This window comes from Haliotis asinina, chromosome 9 (genome assembly GCF_037392515.1).
Source record: "Haliotis asinina isolate JCU_RB_2024 chromosome 9, JCU_Hal_asi_v2, whole genome shotgun sequence".
Lineage (NCBI taxonomy): Eukaryota > Metazoa > Mollusca > Gastropoda > Lepetellida > Haliotidae > Haliotis > Haliotis asinina.
In genome coordinates, this window is record NC_090288.1 from 11,582,935 (window position 1) to 11,604,439 (window position 21,505).

Consider the following 21,505-nt stretch of genomic DNA (forward strand, 5'->3'; position numbering starts at 1 on the left):
CACTAATTGTAGAGATAAATGTGAAAAAACATTTTATCCTAGTTCTGACAGTACTACAGGAGCTACAAGCGAATTAACCAAGTTGCACTATCAAAATACTGGCTTTGTTATGAATGCTGTTGCTATCACTGAGAGCAGATGATTCCTCATCAGCAGATTGAGAGGGATTTCATGGACAACACCACTTCAGAACTGCTCACAATACTCGATGACTGGTGCTATGTTTTGAGTAATGGTTGATTTCATTTCTTTTCCACTTCAATGTAGTTGGCAAAATCAACCTATCCACCATTGCAAATAACTTAATACATGGTAGAGAGCATGCATTAACATACAAAGCACATTGAGTAATTATAACAAACTATTTCACACCACAAACGATCAACAGATTCACCTCCCCTCAAATTATGACAAAACACAAGTCACTACAGGCATCTATGCAGACCTTCCAGAAGCCCCAAATCTGCAGCCATGGTCAGTAAAATTCCCTACCTGGAATTAAATCTTTCTAAATTCATGACAATATACTTAAAACTAATGTTCATAGCCCACGTCCACAAACTTGTCAAAGCCCTAAGGTGATCGTATCTCCAGTGCTTTAACATAGACTTACGATCACTGTACATTTACAACCACTTCATGAATGTGACCTTGACCTTGGAATGATTTGTACTTTGTGGTCGACAAGGTGAGTATGACAATGGTACAAGCATTATATTAACTTCTAGATAACTACATTGAATGCATTGTTTAGAGCACACTGGAATTCAAGAACATACTTTTGAAACTCCTGAAATTCTGAAACATGATATTTCTTTCCCAATTTGCCTGCCAATGACAGAATCCTAGGTAAATCCCTGTAATATTTATGTTGGAACAACTTATCAATGAACTCAGGTAAGTATACGACCAATCAGTGAACAGATGCCTTCGACGACATGACTATAAAAGGGCTGCCTCTTCACTTTGAGAAGTAAAATATTGCAGCATACATAGAGAAAACAGCATACAATACGCTTAAATATTGCGGCAAGCTATGTATTATTCATCCAAATTACTCCCGAGTCCGATCAATGAATTTTAAAGATAAACATGAACTACAGAATTCACTTAACTGCTTCCTTCACTGAATGTTGATTTAGTCAGTAGCACATATATGTAACATCCTACTGGCAAACGAGGATAAGTTGGACTGGCACAGAGAATGTGGCAATGAGAAAAAACCCATTTGGTATTTGAAAGGGAGCGAAGATGTAGGCTAATGCAAGTGAAGTGTTTGATGATGAATTTCAATGAAGGTGTAGCTGCATGTGCCTTTCTCAGAAGACCCCCACATGATCACACTTAATTGTGGACAACCTGGGTCCCCTGAGCTCACAATGGCAAGCATCAGTGTGCAGAGCTCATACATGCTGATACGAGTCAGTTGTCAGGTTGGTGCTCAGCTTATCCTTGTTTGCCAGTACTAGTCAGTGTGAATTCAGAAGAATGTCTCTGCCACACCATACACTTACTTGCCATTGAGTTTCTTTGTTATTGGGGGATGAATACCACACTGAACAATATTCCATGAGTAAGATGAACTAATCCTGTAACTAAGTCTGGACAAGAGAACAAAGTGATTGCTTTTGTGAGCAATTAACACAGTCACAGTTTGTCCAACCAATCCACTTTTTCACCACCTATGACCACAATAGTTTTATGGGGACCTTATTTAACCCATTAACACCCTGGGGACTGGGGCTTGTGGTCATCACACTAATATTCCTTCCTTTTGTTATTTTTGCAAAACTGCTCATTTGGCAATATTCTAGCCATATGACATAGGTCTGTAAATAATAAAGTCTGGATGAGACAATCCAGTGATTGACATCATGAGCATCAATTTGTACAATTGGTACGCACTGATATGTATCAACCAAGTCAGCAAACCTGTCCACAGAGAACAGTAAATACTTCGTGATTAGTCATCCCAAAATATACAAAGTAAACAATCAATAATATAAAAATATATACGAATCCTTTGACAAACTTCATAATTATGAATCTTTTTAACAAAAATACATCCTATCAACTGGATATGAGAACCAAACCATCCCTGCCTCTGAGTCCGCTCTCTTGACATGCAAAGTTACTGAACAACCTACAGGGTTCTTCAAGGTGGTCAGAGAAACACATGAGAAGAACCATCAAACGCAGTAGTTTCAACATGTCCTGCTTTGTTGAAAAATGTCACTGTAATCTTACGGTCCTCAAAGTTCAATAGTCATGCCAGGTATTGATAAGCATCTGACAAATGTTTGCCTGCCAGATGCCAACAGTTTGTTTGATGCCACAGTCAGCAATACTCCAGCTATACAGCGGCGTTGTGTAAATAATGAACAATCCAGTGACCAACAGCATGAGCACTGACCTAAGCAGGTCGGATATGATAACATGTTTCAACTAAGCCCGTTTGTTTGTTTGTGTAAATAATCAACAATCCAGTGATCAACAGCATGAGCACTGACCTAAGCAGTTTGGATATGATAACATGTTTCAACTAAGCCCGTTTGTTTGTTTGATGCTACAGTCAGCAATATTCCTGCTATATAGCGGCGGTGTGTACAAAATCAACAATCCAGTGATCAACAGCATGAGCACTGACCTAATCAGTTTGGATACGAAGACATGGGTCGACCAAGCCTGTATGTCTCATCTTATTCTCATGCTAATACTACACCAGTATCATGATGATTTAGGCTTGATCTGCTTGTAGGATTTGTTCCTCTGTGTTTTAAATTTGAGCAGTTTGTTGTACTTCTTGAGGAGTTTTTCCCAGTAACAAGACACGTCCTCCATCCGAAGGTGATCCCAGATGAAGTTCCTCCCTCTGAAACAAAAACATCACTCTATGTACTGGCGTGTTTAAAATTCAGATGAACTCCAGCCAACAGTACTACTGGTATGTCGTTTTAAGTTGTGGACTGCTAGATAGGAAAGTGTTATTAAATACAGAGTCCATTACTAGTAATCTTAATCCATTCCAGACAGATGGACAAACAATTATAAACTGAAGTAGAAGTAGAGATGGGGAGAATTGCTGTCCTCAATAGAAGAGAGACATAGGGAAATCCTGTTCTCAATAGATGAGAGACACAGGGAAATCCCTGTTCTCAATAGATGAAAGACACAGGGAAATCCATGTTCCCAACAGATGAGAGGAGAGAGAGACAGGGAAATTCCTGTTCTCAATAGTAGAGAGGCAAAGGGAAATCCCTGTTCTCAACAGTAGAGAGACAGGGAAATCCCATCCTCAATAGAAGAGTGACACAGGGAAAACCCTGTTTTCATTAACAAACACAGGTCAGTGAATGGTGTAAACAACAGCACACAGGTCGATACCATATCCTCACCTCTCGGCAATGCGTTTCACAACATGATCATTCTCTTTGGCAAACATAATCAGCTCCCTGCAACAATAAACACACAATAAACTCTGTGAGTCAGTTGTTAACATTTGCTTGCATGATGGACATATGTTTTCCTCTGAGCAAAATTTGTTCATAAATTACTCCAGTTTGGGTGGAAGGGGTAGGGGAAGATAGGTGGGTTAGGTGAGTGGAGTAGAGGATGGATGCGTGGTGCAGTGGTGGGTTTGGTTGCGGATGGGTGGTTTGGGTAGAATGTAGGTGGGGAGAAGTTGGATAGAGGGTGGATGTGTGATGTAGTTGTGGGTTTGGTTGCGGATGGGTGGTTTGGGTAGAATGTAGGTGGGGTGAAGTTGGATAGAGGGTGAATGTGTGGTGTAGTGGTGGGTTTGGTAGTGGATGGGTGGTTTGGGTAGAGTGTAGGTGGGGAGAAGTTGGATAGAGGGTGGATGCGTGGTGTATTGGTGGGTTTGGTTGCGGATGGGTGGTTTGGGTAGAATGTAGGTGGGGAGAAGTTGGATAGAGGGTGGATGTGTGGTGTAGTGGTGGGTTTGGTTGCGGATGGGTGGTTTGGGTAGAATGTAGGTGGGGAGAAGTTGGATAGAGGGTGGATGCGTGGTGTAGTGGTGGGTTTGGTAGCGGATGGATGGTTTGGGTAGAGTGTAGGTGGGAGGAAGTTCACACACAAGGGGCCGACCACTGAATATTTAGAAGTAGTGTCGATCAATGCAAATGGGATATGATGACAAACGTTAACGATATGAGCTAATCTCATCCCCTGATTCCTTGGTTAAACTTGGGTTAACTGTCACGCATCCATCAAAATCAATGAGCATCACCAATATGGTGAGTGAGTGAGTTGAGCTTTAGGCCACTTTTAGCAATATTCCAGCAATATCATAGCAAGGGACACTGGAAATGAAGTAACCAGCAGGCTACCTCAGTGTCTGTTAACAGATTGGTCAACAGGGTAAGTTTACTGATGCAGTGAGAGTGGCAGCAACATACTTGACATTGTCTAGGGTCTGACTGACTGGGATGTAGTGGACCCATGGCTTCATGGCAGAGTAGAAGAATTCCTGCCAGGCCTCGCCGACATGGAACACCAATGAATTACACAGGAACAGGTGCTTGAAACGGAAACTGGCAGCAACACCTCGGAAATTGAAGAGATATCTGGAATAGCAGGATGAATATCCTAGATAAATAGGATAAACAAACGTTACATAATAGTCGGATGACTATTCTAGATTAATAAGATGAACATTCCTGAACAGCGGGATGAATATCCTACCATAGTAGAATGTCTGTCATAGAAATGCAGAGCGATTACAGAATTCACCCACAGAGCAACACACAGGCGGACAGACAGACAGGCAGACAGACACACTGATAGGCAGACAGAAACACAGCCACACAGCCACACAGATTGCCTCCTCAATAAATTAGACAAAGATGAACAAATATTTATACACAGAGAAATGTAACCTTATGTAGGCATATGAAGTGACATAAACAATAACACTCAACTGTATCAAAGCTGGAGACATCTAGGTAATTATGTAGAGGTTTGACGTTTAACAAAATTGCAAGAGAAGGAATATACAGGATGCTTAAGATACATCTAACACAACAAACATAGCTTGACTTTATGTATATAATACTTCTGAATGAATGAACAATACAACAAGCTACTTACTTATATTTACAGTGATCCTCCAGCTTTATCTCTGCAGCTGGTGGACGGTGTAGTGTATCCTAAAAAGAACTATATATTTAGAAACAAACAACATGACATTTACGAAAAGTATGTTTTCCATCAAACACACCATTTTTGGTGTCCTTTGACGCGGTGGAGTAGCCTAGTGGTTGAAGTGTTCGCTTGTCAAGCTAAAGACCTGAGTTTGATTCCCTGTATGGGTACAAAATGTGAAGTCCATTTCTGGCGGTGGTCTGTAAATAATCAAGACTGGACCAGACAAAGCAGTGATTGGCAGCATGAACATCGAATCTTTGCAATTGGGCCACCTTGGACACAGTAGTAAATTGACTTCAAGATGACCAGCCTTTGTTTTATCTCCATTTGCCAATCATCTGGCAAGGCAACAATGAGTATCCATTATGCTGCCAGAAAAAACACACTACTATTTTATCTGTGACAAAGAGGAGGCGCTGATTCTAAAGTAACCTAGTCACTAATAGTCTAGTCTGCCAGTGTGACTAAACTGGACATTACATGCCTTACCGCATCTGACTTCCATGCTTGGTTCTTAGTGTATTCTGCGTCGACCAGGTCTGGTTCTTTCCTTGAGAGTAGCACCAGGGGGTCCCGCTCGTTACTTGTCCTTGATCCACGGAAAAAAGCAATATTGTGCTTCTTGTCCCAGGGCCATTTATCAGCCTCTCTGTAAAAAAGTGATTACAATCTCATCTATGTGAAAATGTAAATGATGACGACGACAACGACGATAATGAAAAGAGAACAACCCACATTTAAGACGCAATTTCAATATGGCTATAAAGTGTGCTCCAGGGAAAACAATTATTACATAGGCCAGTGAACCAGTCCACTCAATTAAATTCTCGGCTCCCTGGGAAGAATCCCTCTAAGATATGAGTAAAATCACTGAAATACTCACAAATTTGAAAGCAGTAGGTAACGAAAAATCAAATACACACCAGACATTCATAACACCCACTCCAAAATATACAGTGGTTACAGTACCCACATTAACTAAACCATATCTGGGGCTCTGGTGGGCCTTTGGTTTACCAAGTCCTACCTTGGAATTATCTCCCTTTGTTGGTCCCAGCGCCCCAGTCCAGTGGGGTATATTGGCCAGACAGCGGGACCTCCCTCCCAGAACGTCCATGCAGGATACATGATGTCCCAGTTCTCAGAACGCTGCAAAAATTACAAGAACATGTTAAAGGGGAGGTAAGTACGGTTGAAGGGGAGGTAATAGCTTAAAGGTCACATGCAACGTAAAACACAACTTTGCAGATTCTGATACCTTTCGGTGTGCATTTACCGAAACAAATCATAAAAAATGCCAATTCAACCTGTAAAGTTGAAAAAAACCCGCGATGAACGCATGCGCAGTGAATAGGTTCGCGGAGCTTGAAACAGTATGCATACCCAGCGTCTGAGGTTGTGAGCAGTAGTCTAGTCTTGGTTGTGTACACAAACAAGTAAATAATCTACTTGTTACGTAAAACAACTTGTTGATTGTGGTAAGCAGTCTCTGTCACAGAGAAAGCTCAGTGTCTGGTTTATTCACACCTATATGTCTGTCTGCCTGTCTGCTAAAGACAACATGCAATACACAGCTTCAATCATTGACCATGTGCAATTTGAACTTAACACCTATCAGACTATACGACATAAAGAAAATAAGTTGATTTATGACTCGTGCACCCGAGTCCCGTGTCTGCCACATTATGTAATTAGGCACGTGTGATACACATGACATGTTTTTATGTCTGTGGGTTGCAAACAAACTACATTCATTGTTTTCGGATGACTGGATCTGACGGAAACTTGTGCAAACTCTTGTCAGATTCAAGTCCTGTTTTGTACTTGGACAAATGACAGATTCCAGCCACGCAGTAGTTTACCATCTCTACTGACATGGTTTTTTTATTGGATCGAGCGCAAATTCAGAGAACATGTATTTTCTAAACCCAACATCTCTATATACATTCTTCATGGATAACAACTTCTTTTGGTGTATATGATTTTGCTTGACAACAGTATATGAATCCATACTGAAACGACGCATCAAGTACACAAAAAGAAGTTGTTGACTGGCTATACTTCTAAAATGCCCATCAAACAGATCATCTTTCTGTACACACAATGAACCCTCAGCATGTCAGCAAATGGAATAGCCAATCGGAAGCCGTCGTTCCACTTGAGTGCATATCCACCCGCTATGACTAGGTTCGGTCTCCCGAGGGCTTCGTTTCGTGGGAAGTAAGCCCAAGAACAAAATTTTGCACTTTTGAATCACGATTGTACGCTTATAATTTTGTTTATTCTTTTTTTTTAAGCAGCAATGTATATCATATGTCATGAATAAGTGATAAATGTGTTTTAATTATGTTTGATTTTTTGGTTGCATGTGACCTTTAACACTTTGGTAAGTATACAATCCATTTGTGCGACTTGGACCAGGAATGTTGTCAGAATTTACTGGGTGAATGAGTAAATAATTTGGGGCTTTCTCCTACCTAACATTATCCAATACACAAAGAAGATCTAAATCCTGGATTCTTTCTGATAGTAATCCATGTATGACAGACCTATACCTATGCTGGTGGTTCCACAACACTAAGTTAGAATCACATGCTCCCTGAGTGGGCACTGTATGTAAACAACTGAAAAGACAAAGACCTGTGTCAGCTGTCATTGCATGAAATAGTGTAAGATGTGTTTGCCTTTTAAGAGCACATGCATCCAGTAGTTAAAACTGACCACAATTTAAAGTATTTAGTGTTGTCTTTTTCATCACCATGACTTATGCGTATGTGTGTAAAGATATTTTCAAGTAGGTGACATTTGGTGCGAAACTGGGTTTGATGCGTTCCAGTTCTTGTGCTTGGAAAATGAGCTAGACTAGTTGACAAGAAATTGTATTATTGTAGTTTAAAGGCCTGACTGTATGCATGTGTACATGGAATAGCTGTTGACAGCCTGGATGATTTTCAAAAAAATATAAAGTTACTCCAGAGGTCTATGGAAAAAACACAGGTGTTGTATAACCTGTAGGGTTGTGAAGAAGGGCTTAGAAAGGTATCCCTGCAAGCTTTTCCTATAACATAAAATTTCAAGGTTGGTCAGCAACACTCCCGGGTTCAACCAAGGTGGTAAAAGATCTCCAATGTCACTGAAATGGAGTGGAATTATGTTTGTATTTGATAGCAAATCCTACGAAACAAGACAAAATTGTGTCCGGGGACATGGATGCCCCCGCTGCTGTAGGAAGCTTTCCCTCACATTGAGTGTGCTCTGGTGATTAATTTCTACTAAACAAGTTCAATAAACATCTATGCAGCTGTCAGATGCACACCTTTGAGCCCCGATGAAACACATGTATAAGCTTAATTGATTCTGTTGAGCAGTTTTTGTAGAGAAGTGGATAGATTTAATCCCCTATTTCACAATCATCAGGGAGAAATTCAACAAAATTTATCTAAGTTCAAATGTCTCTAAAAAAACCCAACAAAACCTGTAAAATACAAAAACAAAATATGAGATGCACACCTTTAGAGTCTTTGAACTTTTAAGAAGTGGATAAAGTATGTGCTGTATGGGACGAACAGGATGAATAGAACCAAATTCAACAAATTTCAAATGTCTGTAGAAGTGACAAAATTAAGATGGATGAACAAGGTATGAGATGCACACCCTTAGAGTCCCAGTGAAACACATGTAGAAGCTCAATCAATACTGCTGAGCAGCTTTTGTGGAGAAGTGGATAGACTTCATCCCCTATAACACTATATTCAAAGAGAAATTCAACAAAATTTATGTACCGGTAAGTCAAACAGCATTAAGACTGGAACAATAAATAAAATACAAAATCAAAATATGAGATGCACACCTTTAGAGTCCCTATAAAGCACATGTGTAATCTAAATGAATTCCATACAGTAGTTTTTGAGAAAAGGATGACATACACCTCCACTATAACACTATATTCGGGGAGAAATTCAACAAAATTTATGTAAGTTCATACGGCATTAAAACTGAAAAAATAAATACCAAATCTAAATGAATTCCATACAGTAGTTTTTGAGAAATGGATGACATACACCTCCAATATAACACTATATTCGGAGAGAAATTCAACAAAATTTATGTAAGTTCATACGGCATTAAAACTGAAAAAATAAATACCAAATCTAAATGAATTCCATACAGTAGTTTTAGAGAAATGGATGACATACACCTCCAATATAACACTATATTCGGAGAGAAATTCAACAAAATTTATGTAAGTTCATACGGCATTAAAACTGAAAAAATAAATACCAAATCTAAATGAATTCCATACAGTAGTTTTTGAGAAATGGATGACATACACCTCCAATATAACACTATATTCGGAGAGAAATTCAACAAAATTTATGTAAGTTCATACGGCATTAAAACTGAAAAAATAAATACCAAATCTAAATGAATTCCATACAGTAGTTTTTGAGAAATGGATGACATACACCTCCACTATAACACTATATTCGGGGAGAAATTCAACAAAATTTATGTAAGTTCATACGGCATTAAAACTGAAAAAATAAATACCAAATCTAAATGAATTCCATACAGTAGTTTTTGAGAAATGGATGACATACACCTCCAATATAACACTATATTCGGAGAGAAATTCAACAAAATTTATGTAAGTTCACACGGCATTAAAACTGAAAAAATAAATACCAAATCTAAATGAATTCCATACAGTAGTTTTTGAGAAATGGATGACATACACCTCCAATATAACACTATATTCGGAGAGAAATTCAACAAAATTTATGTAAGTTCATACGGCATTAAAACTGAAAAAATAAATACCAAATCTAAATGAATTCCATACAGTAGTTTTTGAGAAATGGATGACATACACCTCCAATATAACACTATATTCGGGGAGAAATTCAACAAAATTTATGTAAGTTCATACGGCATTAAAACTGAAAAAATAAATACCAAATCTAAATGAATTCCATACAGTAGTTTTTGAGAAATGGATGACATACACCTCCAATATAACACTATATTCGGAGAGAAATTCAACAAAATTTATGTAAGTTCATACGGCATTAAAACTGAAAAAATAAATACCAAATCTAAATGAATTCCATACAGTAGTTTTTGAGAAATGGATGACATACACCTCCACTATAACACTATATTCGGGGAGAAATTCAACAAAATTTATGTAAGTTCATACGGCATTAAAACTGAAAAAATAAATACCAAATCTAAATGAATTCCATACAGTAGTTTTTGAGAAATGGATGACATACACCTCCAATATAACACTATATTCGGGGAGAAATTCAACAAAATTTATGTAAGTTCACACGGCATTAAAATTGAAAAAATAAATACCAAATCTAAATGAATTCCATACAGTAGTTTTTGAGAAATGGATGACATACACCTCCAATATAACACTATATTCGGAGAGAAATTCAACAAAATTTATGTAAGTTCATACGGCATTAAAACTGAAAAAATAAATACCAAATCTAAATGAATTCCATACAGTAGTTTTTGAGAAATGGATGACATACACCTCCAATATAACACTATATTCGGAGAGAAATTCAACAAAATTTATGTAAGTTCACACGGCATTAAAATTGAAAAAATAAATACCAAATCTAAATGAATTCCATACAGTAGTTTTTGAGAAATGGATGACATACACCTCCAATATAACACTATATTCGGGGAGAAATTCAACAAAATTTATGTAAGTTCACACGGCATTAAAATTGAAAAAATAAATACCAAATCTAAATGAATTCCATACAGTAGTTTTTGAGAAATGGATGACATACACCTCCAATATAACACTATATTCGGGGAGAAATTCAACAAAATTTATGTAAGTTCACACGGCATTAAAATTGAAAAAATAAATACCAAATCTAAATGAATTCCATACAGTAGTTTTTGAGAAATGGATGACATACACCTCCAATATAACACTATATTCGGAGAGAAATTCAACAAAATTTATGTAAGTTCACACGGCATTAAAATTGAAAAAATAAATACCAAATCTAAATGAATTCCATACAGTAGTTTTTGAGAAATGGATGACATACACCTCCAATATAACACTATATTCGGGGAGAAATTCAACAAAATTTATGTAAGTTCACACGGCATTAAAATTGAAAAAATAAATACCAAATCTAAATGAATTCCATACAGTAGTTTTTGAGAAATGGATGACATACACCTCCAATATAACACTATATTCGGGGAGAAATTCAACAAAATTTATGTAAGTTCACACGGCATTAAAATTGAAAAAATAAATACCAAATCAGAATGTGAGATGTACACCTTTGGCCTCATGATAAAGCACATGTGTAATCTAAATGAATTCCACACAGTAGTTTTTGAGGAGAAGTGGATAACATACAGCCCCTCTTCGTCTCCTGTTACACTATCATCATAGGGAAATTCAGCAAAAGTTCAAATGTCTTTAAACTTACAAAAAAAAAAAAAGATAATAAAACATGAAAACAAAATATGAGATGCATATCATTAGAGTCCCATGAAAGCCCATGTGTAAGTTCATTGAATTCCACAACGTATTTTTTGTGGAGAAGTGGATAGAGTACAGTCCTGTTTTGTATGGACGGATGGATGGCACGATGTACATACATGGAGGACAGGGAGGGTTAACCTATATGGCAGGCAATAAAAATGCCTCTTGCATTAGTTTTATCGGTTCTTTCATCATTACAAGCAGTCCTAAGCTATATATGCAAGCAGGTTGTCTGAAAGACCTGTGTGAACATTGCCCATACAGTTCATAGCATGCTGTACATCCTGCTTGTGACAGTTGAACCATGATACCAACTGGGGATGATTAACATGGTGGTTAAACCATTTGTTTGTCAGGATGAAGATCTGGGTTCAACTCCCACATGGATACAATGTGTGTAGCCCATTTGTGGTGTCCCACCCCTGATTATGTTGGAATATTAAAGGTCACATGCAACTAAAAAATTAAACATAATTAAAACACATTTATCACTTATTCATGACATATAATATACATTGCTGCTTGTAAAAAAACAAATAAACAAAATTATAAGCGTACACTCGCGATTCAAAAGTGCAATATTTTGTACTTGGGCTTACTTCCCCCGAAACGAAGCCCTCGGGAGACCGAACCCAGTCATAGCGGGTGGATAAGCACTCAAGTGTAACGACAGCTTCCGATTGGCTGTTCCATTTGCTGACATGCTGAGGGTTCATTGTGTGTACAGAAAGACGATCTGTTTGATGGGCATTTTAGAAGTATAGCCAGTCACAAGAAAGTAAGATTCTTTGTGGATAACGACTTCTTTTTGTGTACTTGATGCGTCGTTTCAGTATGGATTCATATTCTGTTGTCAAGCGAAATCATATACACCAAAAGAAGTCGATATCCATGAAGAATGTATAAAGAGATGTTGGGTTTAGAAAATACGTGTTCTCTGAATTTGCGCTCGATCCAATAAAAAATCATGTCAGTAGAGATGGTAAACTACTGCGTGGCTGGAATCTGTCATTTGTCCAAGTACAAAACAGGACTGGAATCTGGAATTTGCACAAGTTTCCGTCAGATCCAGTCATCCGAATAAAATGAATGTACTTTGTTTGCAACCCACAGACATAAAAACATGTCATGAGTATCACATGTGCCTAATTACATAATGTGGCAGACACGGGACTCGGGTGCAGGAGTCATAAATCAACGTATTTTCTTTATGTCGTATAGTCTGATAGGTGTTAAGTTCAAATTGCACATGGTCAATGATTGAAGCTGTGTATTGCATGTTGTCTTTAGCAGACAGGCAGACAGACATATAGGTGTGAATAAACGAGACACTGAGTTTTCTCTGTGACAGAGACTGCTTACCACAATCAACAAGTTGTTTTACGTAACAAGTAGATTATTTACTTGTTTGTGTACACAACCAAGACTAGACTACTGCTCACGACCTCAGACGCTGGGCATGCATACTGTTTCAAGCTCCGCGAACCTATTCACTGCGCATGCGTTATGGACGCAGCGCAGCACAGCTGTTGAAACCAGTTTTCCCCCCAGCGCTGGGGGGAATTTAGTGAAACGTTTGAACTCCGATTTCGCGGGCTTTTTTTCATCACGTTTTTTTCAACTTTACAGGTTGAATTGACATTTTTTAAGATTTGTTTCGGTAAGTGCACACCGAAAGGTATCAGAATCTGCAAAGTTGTGTTTCATGTTTACCTTTAACAAACCCTTCATAAAACTAAAGTGCTCGCTCACTCACTGACTCACTCACTGACTCACTCCCCAACTCAGTGTTTGGAGGTGACAGTGCTGACTCACCACTTTGCTAAAGGAGAAGATGGGTTTGGGGGAGCTGTAAGCAGGTGACTGTGGCCAGTCACGGGTGTTGACGATCAGCTCCATGTCCGGCAGCTTCTTGATTATCTCCAGGATGAAGTGCTCCACACCACTGCATCTGTGTGGAACCAACCAAGGTACCGTTAACATGTAACGCGGGTAACAAAGGTAACATATACAGCATAGATAACACAAATCCCACAGGTAACACATATACTGGCAGGTGGGCAGCATATATGATAACACAGGAAACATTATATAACAGAGATAACAAAATTTACACACATGCAACACTCAACTGAGCTAAAAAAGGCCCCCATCTCAACTATACCTGTTCTCTTCCAAGCTGGTTGCTGTCTAACCAGAACAATAACTGTTCTGACTCACCTGAGCTACTCACCTGAGCTACAAATCGCTGTCTCTCCAGAACAACTGTACTGACTCACCCGAGGTGCAAGATTGCTGTCTAACCAAAACTATAACTGTCCTGACTCACCTGAGCTACAAATCGCTGTCTCTTCAGAACAACTGAACTGACTCACCCGAGGTGCAAGATTGCTGTCTCATCAGAACAATAACTGTCCAGACTCACCTGAGCTACTCACCTGAGCTACAAATCGCTGTCTCTCCAGAACAACTGAACTGACTCAAACGAGGTGCAAGATTGCTGTCTAACCAGAACTATAGCTTTCCTGACTCACCTGAGCTACAAATCGCTGTCTCTCCAGAACAACTGAACTGACTCACCCGAGGTGCAAGATTGCTGTCTCTCCAGAACTATAACTGTCCTGACTCACCTGAGCTACTCACCTGAGCTACAAATCGCTGTCTCTCCAGAACAACTGAACTGACTCACCCGAGGTGCAAGATTGCTGTCTAACCAGAACTATAACTGTCCAGACTCACCTGAGCTACTCACCTGAGCTACAAGTCACTGCCTCTCAAGAACAACTGAACTGACTCACTCGAGGTGCAAGATCTCTGTCTCACGAGGACTATAACTGTCGTGACGCACCTGAGCTACAAATCGCTGCCTCTCCAGAACAACTGAACTGACTCACCCGAGGTGCAAGATCTCGGTCTCACCAGGACTACAACTGTCCTGACTCACCTGAGCTACAAATCGCTGTCTCTCCAGAACAACTGAACTGACTCACCCGAGGTGCAAGATCTCTGTCTCACCAGGACCACAACTGTGCCGACTCATCAAAGCTAAAAGATCTCTGGCCCACTAAAACAACAATTGCCCTGACTCACCTAGACTAATGCTTAGTCTCTGAACATATACATGTATTAATTTGATGGCAACAAACTGTCCCATATAAACTGAAAGGTTCCCCATGGAGTCCAGAGATTCAGAACTTGAGGAAATCTAGACTTGCTTCATTAAGGGCTTTAGCACTGCAGAGAAGGCAGGGGAACCAGAACTATAGCTTTCCTGACTCACCTGAGCTACAAATTGCTGCCTCTCCAGAACAACTGGACTGACTCACCCGAGGTGCAAGATTGATGTCTCTCCAGAACTATAACTGTCCTGACTCACCTGAGCTACTCACCTGAGCTACAAATCGCTGTCTCTCCAGAACAACTGTACTGAGATTGCTGTCTCATCAGAACTATAACTGTCCTGACTCACCTGAGCTACTCACCTGAGCTACAAATCGCTGTCTCTTCAGAACAACTGAACTGACTCACCCGAGGTGCAAGATTGCTGTCTAACCAAAACTATAACTGTCCTGACTCACCTGAGCTACAAATCGCTGTCTCTTCAGAACAACTGAACTGACTCACCCGAGGTGCAAGATTGCTGTCTCATCAGAACTATAACTGTCCGGACTCACCTGAGCTACTCACCTGAGCTACAAATCGCTGTCTTTCCAGAACAACTGAACTGACTCAAACGAGGTGCAAGATTGCTGTCTAACCAAAACTATAGCTTTCCTGACTCACCTGAGCTACAAATCGCTGTCTCTTCAGAACAACTGAACTGACTCACCCGAGGTGCAAGATCTCTGTCTCACGAGGACTATAACTGTCGTGACGCACCTGAGCTACAAATCGCTGTCTCTCCAGAACAACTGAACTGACTCACACGAGGTGCAAGATTGCTGTCTCATCAGAACTATAACTGACCTGACTCATCTGAGCTACAAATCACTGTCTCTCCAGAACAACTGATCTGACTCACCCGAGGTGGAAGATTGCTGTCTAACCAGAACTATAGCTTTCCTGACTCACCTGAGCTACAAATCGCTGCCTCTCCAGAACAACTGGACTGACTCACGCGAGGTGCAAGATTGATGTCTCTCCAGATGGTAACAAACTGTCCCATATAAACTGAAAGGTTCCCCATGGAGTCCAGAGATTCAGAACTTGACTTGCTTCATTAAGGGCTTTAGCACTGCAGAGAAGGCAGGGGAAATATGGTTCTGAGACTGTGAGACAGACTATGACTCACCGGAAAGGGAACATACACGCATCCTCTCTGTACAGCTTGTGGTTGACAATCTGGTAATGGACGCCCCTCTCCATCGACTCTTCAAACTGCTGCCTTGTGATGCCATCTTTCCATGGCAACAGGTCTTCCTCAATTACACTGAAGTCATCATAAATGTAACATTAGAAATCAATGTATATTTTTACAAGTCCACAAAAAGATCTGCCGTGTGTTGCCAGATATGAAACTATAAGGGCTGTAGTCTGCAAAGAAATGTTACTTATAACATAGGACTGGCAAACTTATCATTAAAAGCTTTTCATGGTTAAATCAGTTTTGCCCTTAGACTCACAGAGCATTGTGGGTTTTTCCATTCCTGTCTATTGGTGTGTCTGTACAAATAACTGACTTACACCATTGGTATCATACTTAGCTGCAGCAAAGGCAGCTTGTACATCAACTGAACAGGGCAAACCTATGCCTTCTATTGTCATCCCCACCATCCAACACATACACACAAAAGAAGTGAGAGTGTATGTGAGTGAATTTCGTTTTAAGCCAATATTCCAGCTATATAGCTGCGGTCTGCAAATAACTGAGTTTGGACCAGACAATTCAGTGATCAACAGCATGAGCATTGATCTGCACAACTGGGAACCGATGACAAGTGTCAACTAGGTCAGTGAGTCTGACGACCCAATCCCGTTAATAGCCATATTACAACAAGCATAGTCCTTTTTGTGGCAAGCATAAGTTGATGAAGACCTATTCTACCCCGGATCTTCATGTGTCAACACAAAAATATAAAAGAGGAACAAACACACCACCACTATTTGATAATGGTATAACACAGACTTTCACTCTACAAAATTCCTTGCAACACAAAGCTAAATACAAGTCTTTTTCCACATAGGAGATCACTTAAGGGGTCGGTGTTCTACCTAATTATTTTTCACACACCCCTTTTGGATAAATGGATAAACCTTAAACCAAACATTAAAACACAAAGACAGCAGTCAGTTGCCCTTTCTTATAACAAGAACTTGAAATCCTCAAATTTACACTGTCAGCTGTCATTTCATCAAGAAAAGAAAGGGCGCAGCATTCTCAAAGGTCCTAACAGAATTACGATTTGAAGTGTTAAAGTTGGATGAACAAAGCCTTGAAAAATTACGTGGGCAAACTGCTTGTCAGTGACTCTCAACCTCTTTCACAAACACTTGATGACCTCCTCCTTCACAGAGCAGGACAGGAACAATCTGTGGAGTGCGATGTCACACACACTTACATTTTCTCAAAACCTACCATTACCAAATCAATGCTGACTATGTGGGTCAGAGAAGCTGTATTTAACATGGACTGTAAGTAGCCATTGATGTGAGGGTCGTCATGGCCGTGTCAACATCAAACAAAGGCTGGCTAAATACTTGGATGTCCTGCTGGAGCAAGGGCACCAGGTAAGGTCACGTCAGGCAGCTCCTGATTTGACCAACTTCCCTGCTGTATATCTATAGAAATCCCTGAGATCTAAGCCTAATGCGAGACAGTGACAAATCCTATCTATAGAGGGCATTTAGATAGATGGTTGCTGGATGGAAGTAGGTATTCAGACTGGCACAGAGATGTCTGAAGTCTATCTATGCAATGTCATGATACAAGGTTCTGTCTGGACCCATCCCATCCATGTGAGAACTATCTTCACCTGTCTCACCTGTGAGAACATCTGTACCCAGCCTGGGTGAGTATGTATGTACCCATCCCATAGTGTGGCAGAGTTACAAAATACATTTTGGGTCACTGAGTTATATACTCGCTTGTGTTCATCTCAATTGGGAAAATTAATTTTCCTCATCACTCAAACTCAGTTTGGTATTTTGCCATTTTCCTTTGATTGTAAAAATATAGTAAAGTAAATAATAGCTTATGTGTTTGTTATAAATATTAGTTATGTAGTATGAGAAACTATACGAAAGATTGCAAGGTGTCAAGTTCATGTCCTGAAATTGAACCCTGCCATATACCTTAGTTATTTTAAATATTATTGTTTCAATGCAAGTAAGATCAAATTATTGAGTATTTACAAAAATTCAAGAATACTTGTATGCAATAGACTTAATGGAAATTGAGTTTTCACATAAACATTTACATAGATATGCAGCTTATCTGTACCTCGTGTGAGAGTATTAGTACGAATCTACTGGTATGACCTTTGTCGTTGAGAGAACACACTCATGAAGAATCAGTCCATCTGTGGTTCTCTCAGGAGTACAAAGTCCTTATCAGATTGCCCACTTTTGCCAAGATCAATCAAATTACTCCACCACTACTGAAATACTAAACGTTTGGCCAATCTATTCTGTATCACCCTACCCAGATGCACAAGTCTGGGTGGTCAGGCTCTCTGACTTGGTTGACACATGTACCTGTGTCCCAGCTATGTAGATCAATGCTCATGATGTCGATCACCAGATTTTCTTGTCCAGGCATGAATATTTACAGACATAAAACTACGAATAAACAACCAAACCCATCTAAACCACTCCTTTCCATTTTCCACTCACCTGGAATGACAGGAGCAGTCATCTTGCTGACATTCTTCATAATTCCTAACCGCCTCATCAATCTTGTCCAGATATTTTTTCCATTTTGAGTTGGCAGCTTTGAAACAAAAATAAAACTTCATCAGCTGATGAAACAAGAAACTAGATCAATCCTTCTCAGCATCCTCATCATGGGGGTTTACCATCGTACTTCGATTTCGCTCACTGATTGAACCCGGGGATTGAACCCATGACATTCTGCTCTCTAGGCGGATGCTCTAACCACTACACCACGGAGGTTGTCTCCTCATGATAAGCCTTCCTGACAATGCTGTGATATTTACATCAACTACACCTGATCAATTAAAGAGGTGCCACTACTACTTGTCACCACTGTTGACATAGGCGCCAGGTGGCTCGCCTATTGTTCACGTAAAATTCTTTATTGCATGGTTGTAGCTTAAAGTGGAAGTTATTAATTCAGGAATATTAACACCTGAAAGAAGTCCAAGTTAATCTGATTCTTAAGGTTAACCGTGGCAAGATGAATGTAAGATCTGTTCTTTATTTCTTTTCATTTGTTTATATTCCTCGTCTTATTATGAGACCAAATTAAAGGATATATACTCTAAAAAGCATCATGAAATATGTTAAAGTCACACAAAGTACACATTTACACACCCTCCCATCACATTTGATTTGATAGTTTATTTACAAGCAACAAACAATTATGTAGGACTGCAACCAATTGAAATACTGATAATGGTTATTGAAAACCTAACAGTATTTGTCTTTTTCTATGTGTATTTACACTTCACACTTTGTCAAAGACGCAGGTTTTCTGTGTCAAGGAGAATGCTATTTCAGTACATACAAGAAGTACAAGACTGATATTGTCTTGTGGGGATTAAATCAAACAAAAGCACCAAGTGATATTTCTTTTGATTAGTAAGTACTATGACGGATTCACCTACTGTTCAATTATTTCAAATGTGCCTCTTAAGGAATACAAAATAAAGAAATATGTGTATATTAGTGGACTATTTGAGTTTGTTATGACTTATAATCATTGTCTACTTTTTATCAATACAATAAACTCTAACCCAATTTTACCACTACTACTTGAACCCAAACTTTAGACCAATAATTAGACCAATTTCACTACTACTACTATTAGTACTACTACTTCTTGAACCCAAACTTAAGACCAATTTCACTGCTGCTGCTGCTGCTGCTGCTGCTGCTGCTACTACTACTACTACCACCACCACCACTACTACTACTACTATTATTACTACTACTACTACTACAAATCACCAGACCTTCATGCTGAACAATGTTCAAAATATAAATATTCCAATCCAGAAACTCCAAAAATAGCTGAGGCCAGTAGATCCCCACATTGTAGACTTCGCGTAACAAACTACATAGCAGCCTTTGTCTACAGAGGTGAAACATTTACTTTGTGACACTTGTCAACAGAGGGCTCTGTCCTGGTGACAGAGATGGGACTACTTGTCTGGTGTAGAAGGCACACAATCATCTCGGATCAGAGAAATCAATGAGAGATGCTCCAACATGTTCAACACATCATTGGATATCAACTTCTTTATTAGTTACTCACATCATGTGAAATAGCCTCTGGCTTGTTAGGCCGTGGCTAGTAAAAATCCTGTTGGGTCAGTATAATCACTAGTCCAACTAGGCAGTAAATTTCATGGGATCACTTTGTAAATATATCACCCTCTCTGCCTGGTTCAGTTTTAATCACTTTTAAATCATGCATGATAATGGCCTGAAAAATATGTTCATTATATTAGCAGCTTAATGTTGACTTACTGAAGTTATCTGAGCAAAAGCAAAATGTTTCAGATGTTCAGAGATGTGTTTATTATTTGCTTTTGATGGTATTTTAGCTTTGAATTATCATTTGCTTATTTTATACATTCAGATTTTGGGTCAGTGAATTATTGAGAGGACTTGAAACTTTAAGACATAGCTATTCCGATCGGCTAGCAAAATCTAGAAACTATTTCACATTACTACACTAACAATTAAACTGACATTTGTCTGTTGATTACAATTCATTCATGGGTATGTTAACTGATATAAATAAGAAAAATTCGACAGATAAGATTACTTAATGTGTGCATTTGTTTGGTTTGGTTTGGTTACCAATGAACCTTTGTCGTGCACCAGTGAATTACAAACCAAATCTTAAATATTCTTGGAATTCTGTCTTGTTTATTTATTCTCTACGCAGAGAATAAATCCAGTCTCTAAAATCACATTAAATGCATAAATGTATAGATTCATAAGAATGATATACTTGGTGCTATCATGGGTTTCTGCATTATCTGCCAATGAAATTATACCACGTCCACTGAGCACCAGAACAAACGGTGGTGTAAGAGCTGAAGTGAAGTGTGACGAAGTCATGACAAGGGGGATCGATACTGATATAACTCACGTTTGGTGTACTTGGACTTTTCTTTCACTTCAATTTCGTCATCCAAACATTTCCCGTTGCTGTCTCTCTCACATACTTCATCAGGAACGGCTGTCACGGCCAAGATCATCAATACACACAACCAGTACACTCGACCCACATGCATCTTTGCTCCCAGAACAAATGCGTTTTCGTGGCCTGGAGAGCGTCTGTAAATACAAGGGAGCGGTTATTGTGTAATATTGCCTCACTGTATCGATCGAGATCCAGCACAACAGCAAACACGAGTCTAATTTACTCTAAAGCATCATTTGTTCGTGGACTACTAGTAATGGTTTCTGCATTACAATTTTTCTATAAAATAATCGAATTAAATTCAAATTAAGGCGCTGACGCCAGAGAAACAACATTTTACCGATCCAGTCCAGGCCGAAAAGCCCCGCCCTCTTCGTTTTTTTGACGTTAGAGGGGACAACCTCTGACTAATAACAATAGTGTCACCGCCGGCGAAACGGATGTTCATGAATTCTGCTTGTGGTACT

The 21,505-nt window shown here is 39.3% G+C and overlaps 1 protein-coding gene across 1 annotated transcript; it reads right to left on the reverse strand.

Moving 5' to 3' along the window:
- Positions 1-1,671: 1,671 nt before the first annotated feature.
- On the reverse strand, positions 1,672-21,176 carry LOC137296830 (protein O-glucosyltransferase 1-like). Its single transcript, XM_067828696.1, has 10 exons — positions 20,985-21,176; positions 18,536-18,632; positions 15,996-16,133; positions 13,520-13,655; positions 6,194-6,315; positions 5,656-5,815; positions 5,110-5,168; positions 4,419-4,586; positions 3,396-3,452; positions 1,672-2,872 (listed from the first exon to the last, which is right to left on the reverse strand). The coding sequence occupies exons 1-10, from the start codon at positions 21,127-21,129 to the stop codon at positions 2,728-2,730; spliced, it is 1,227 nt and encodes a 408-aa protein (XP_067684797.1). The 5' UTR covers positions 21,130-21,176; the 3' UTR covers positions 1,672-2,727.
- Between the last annotated feature and the right edge of the window lie 329 nt (positions 21,177-21,505).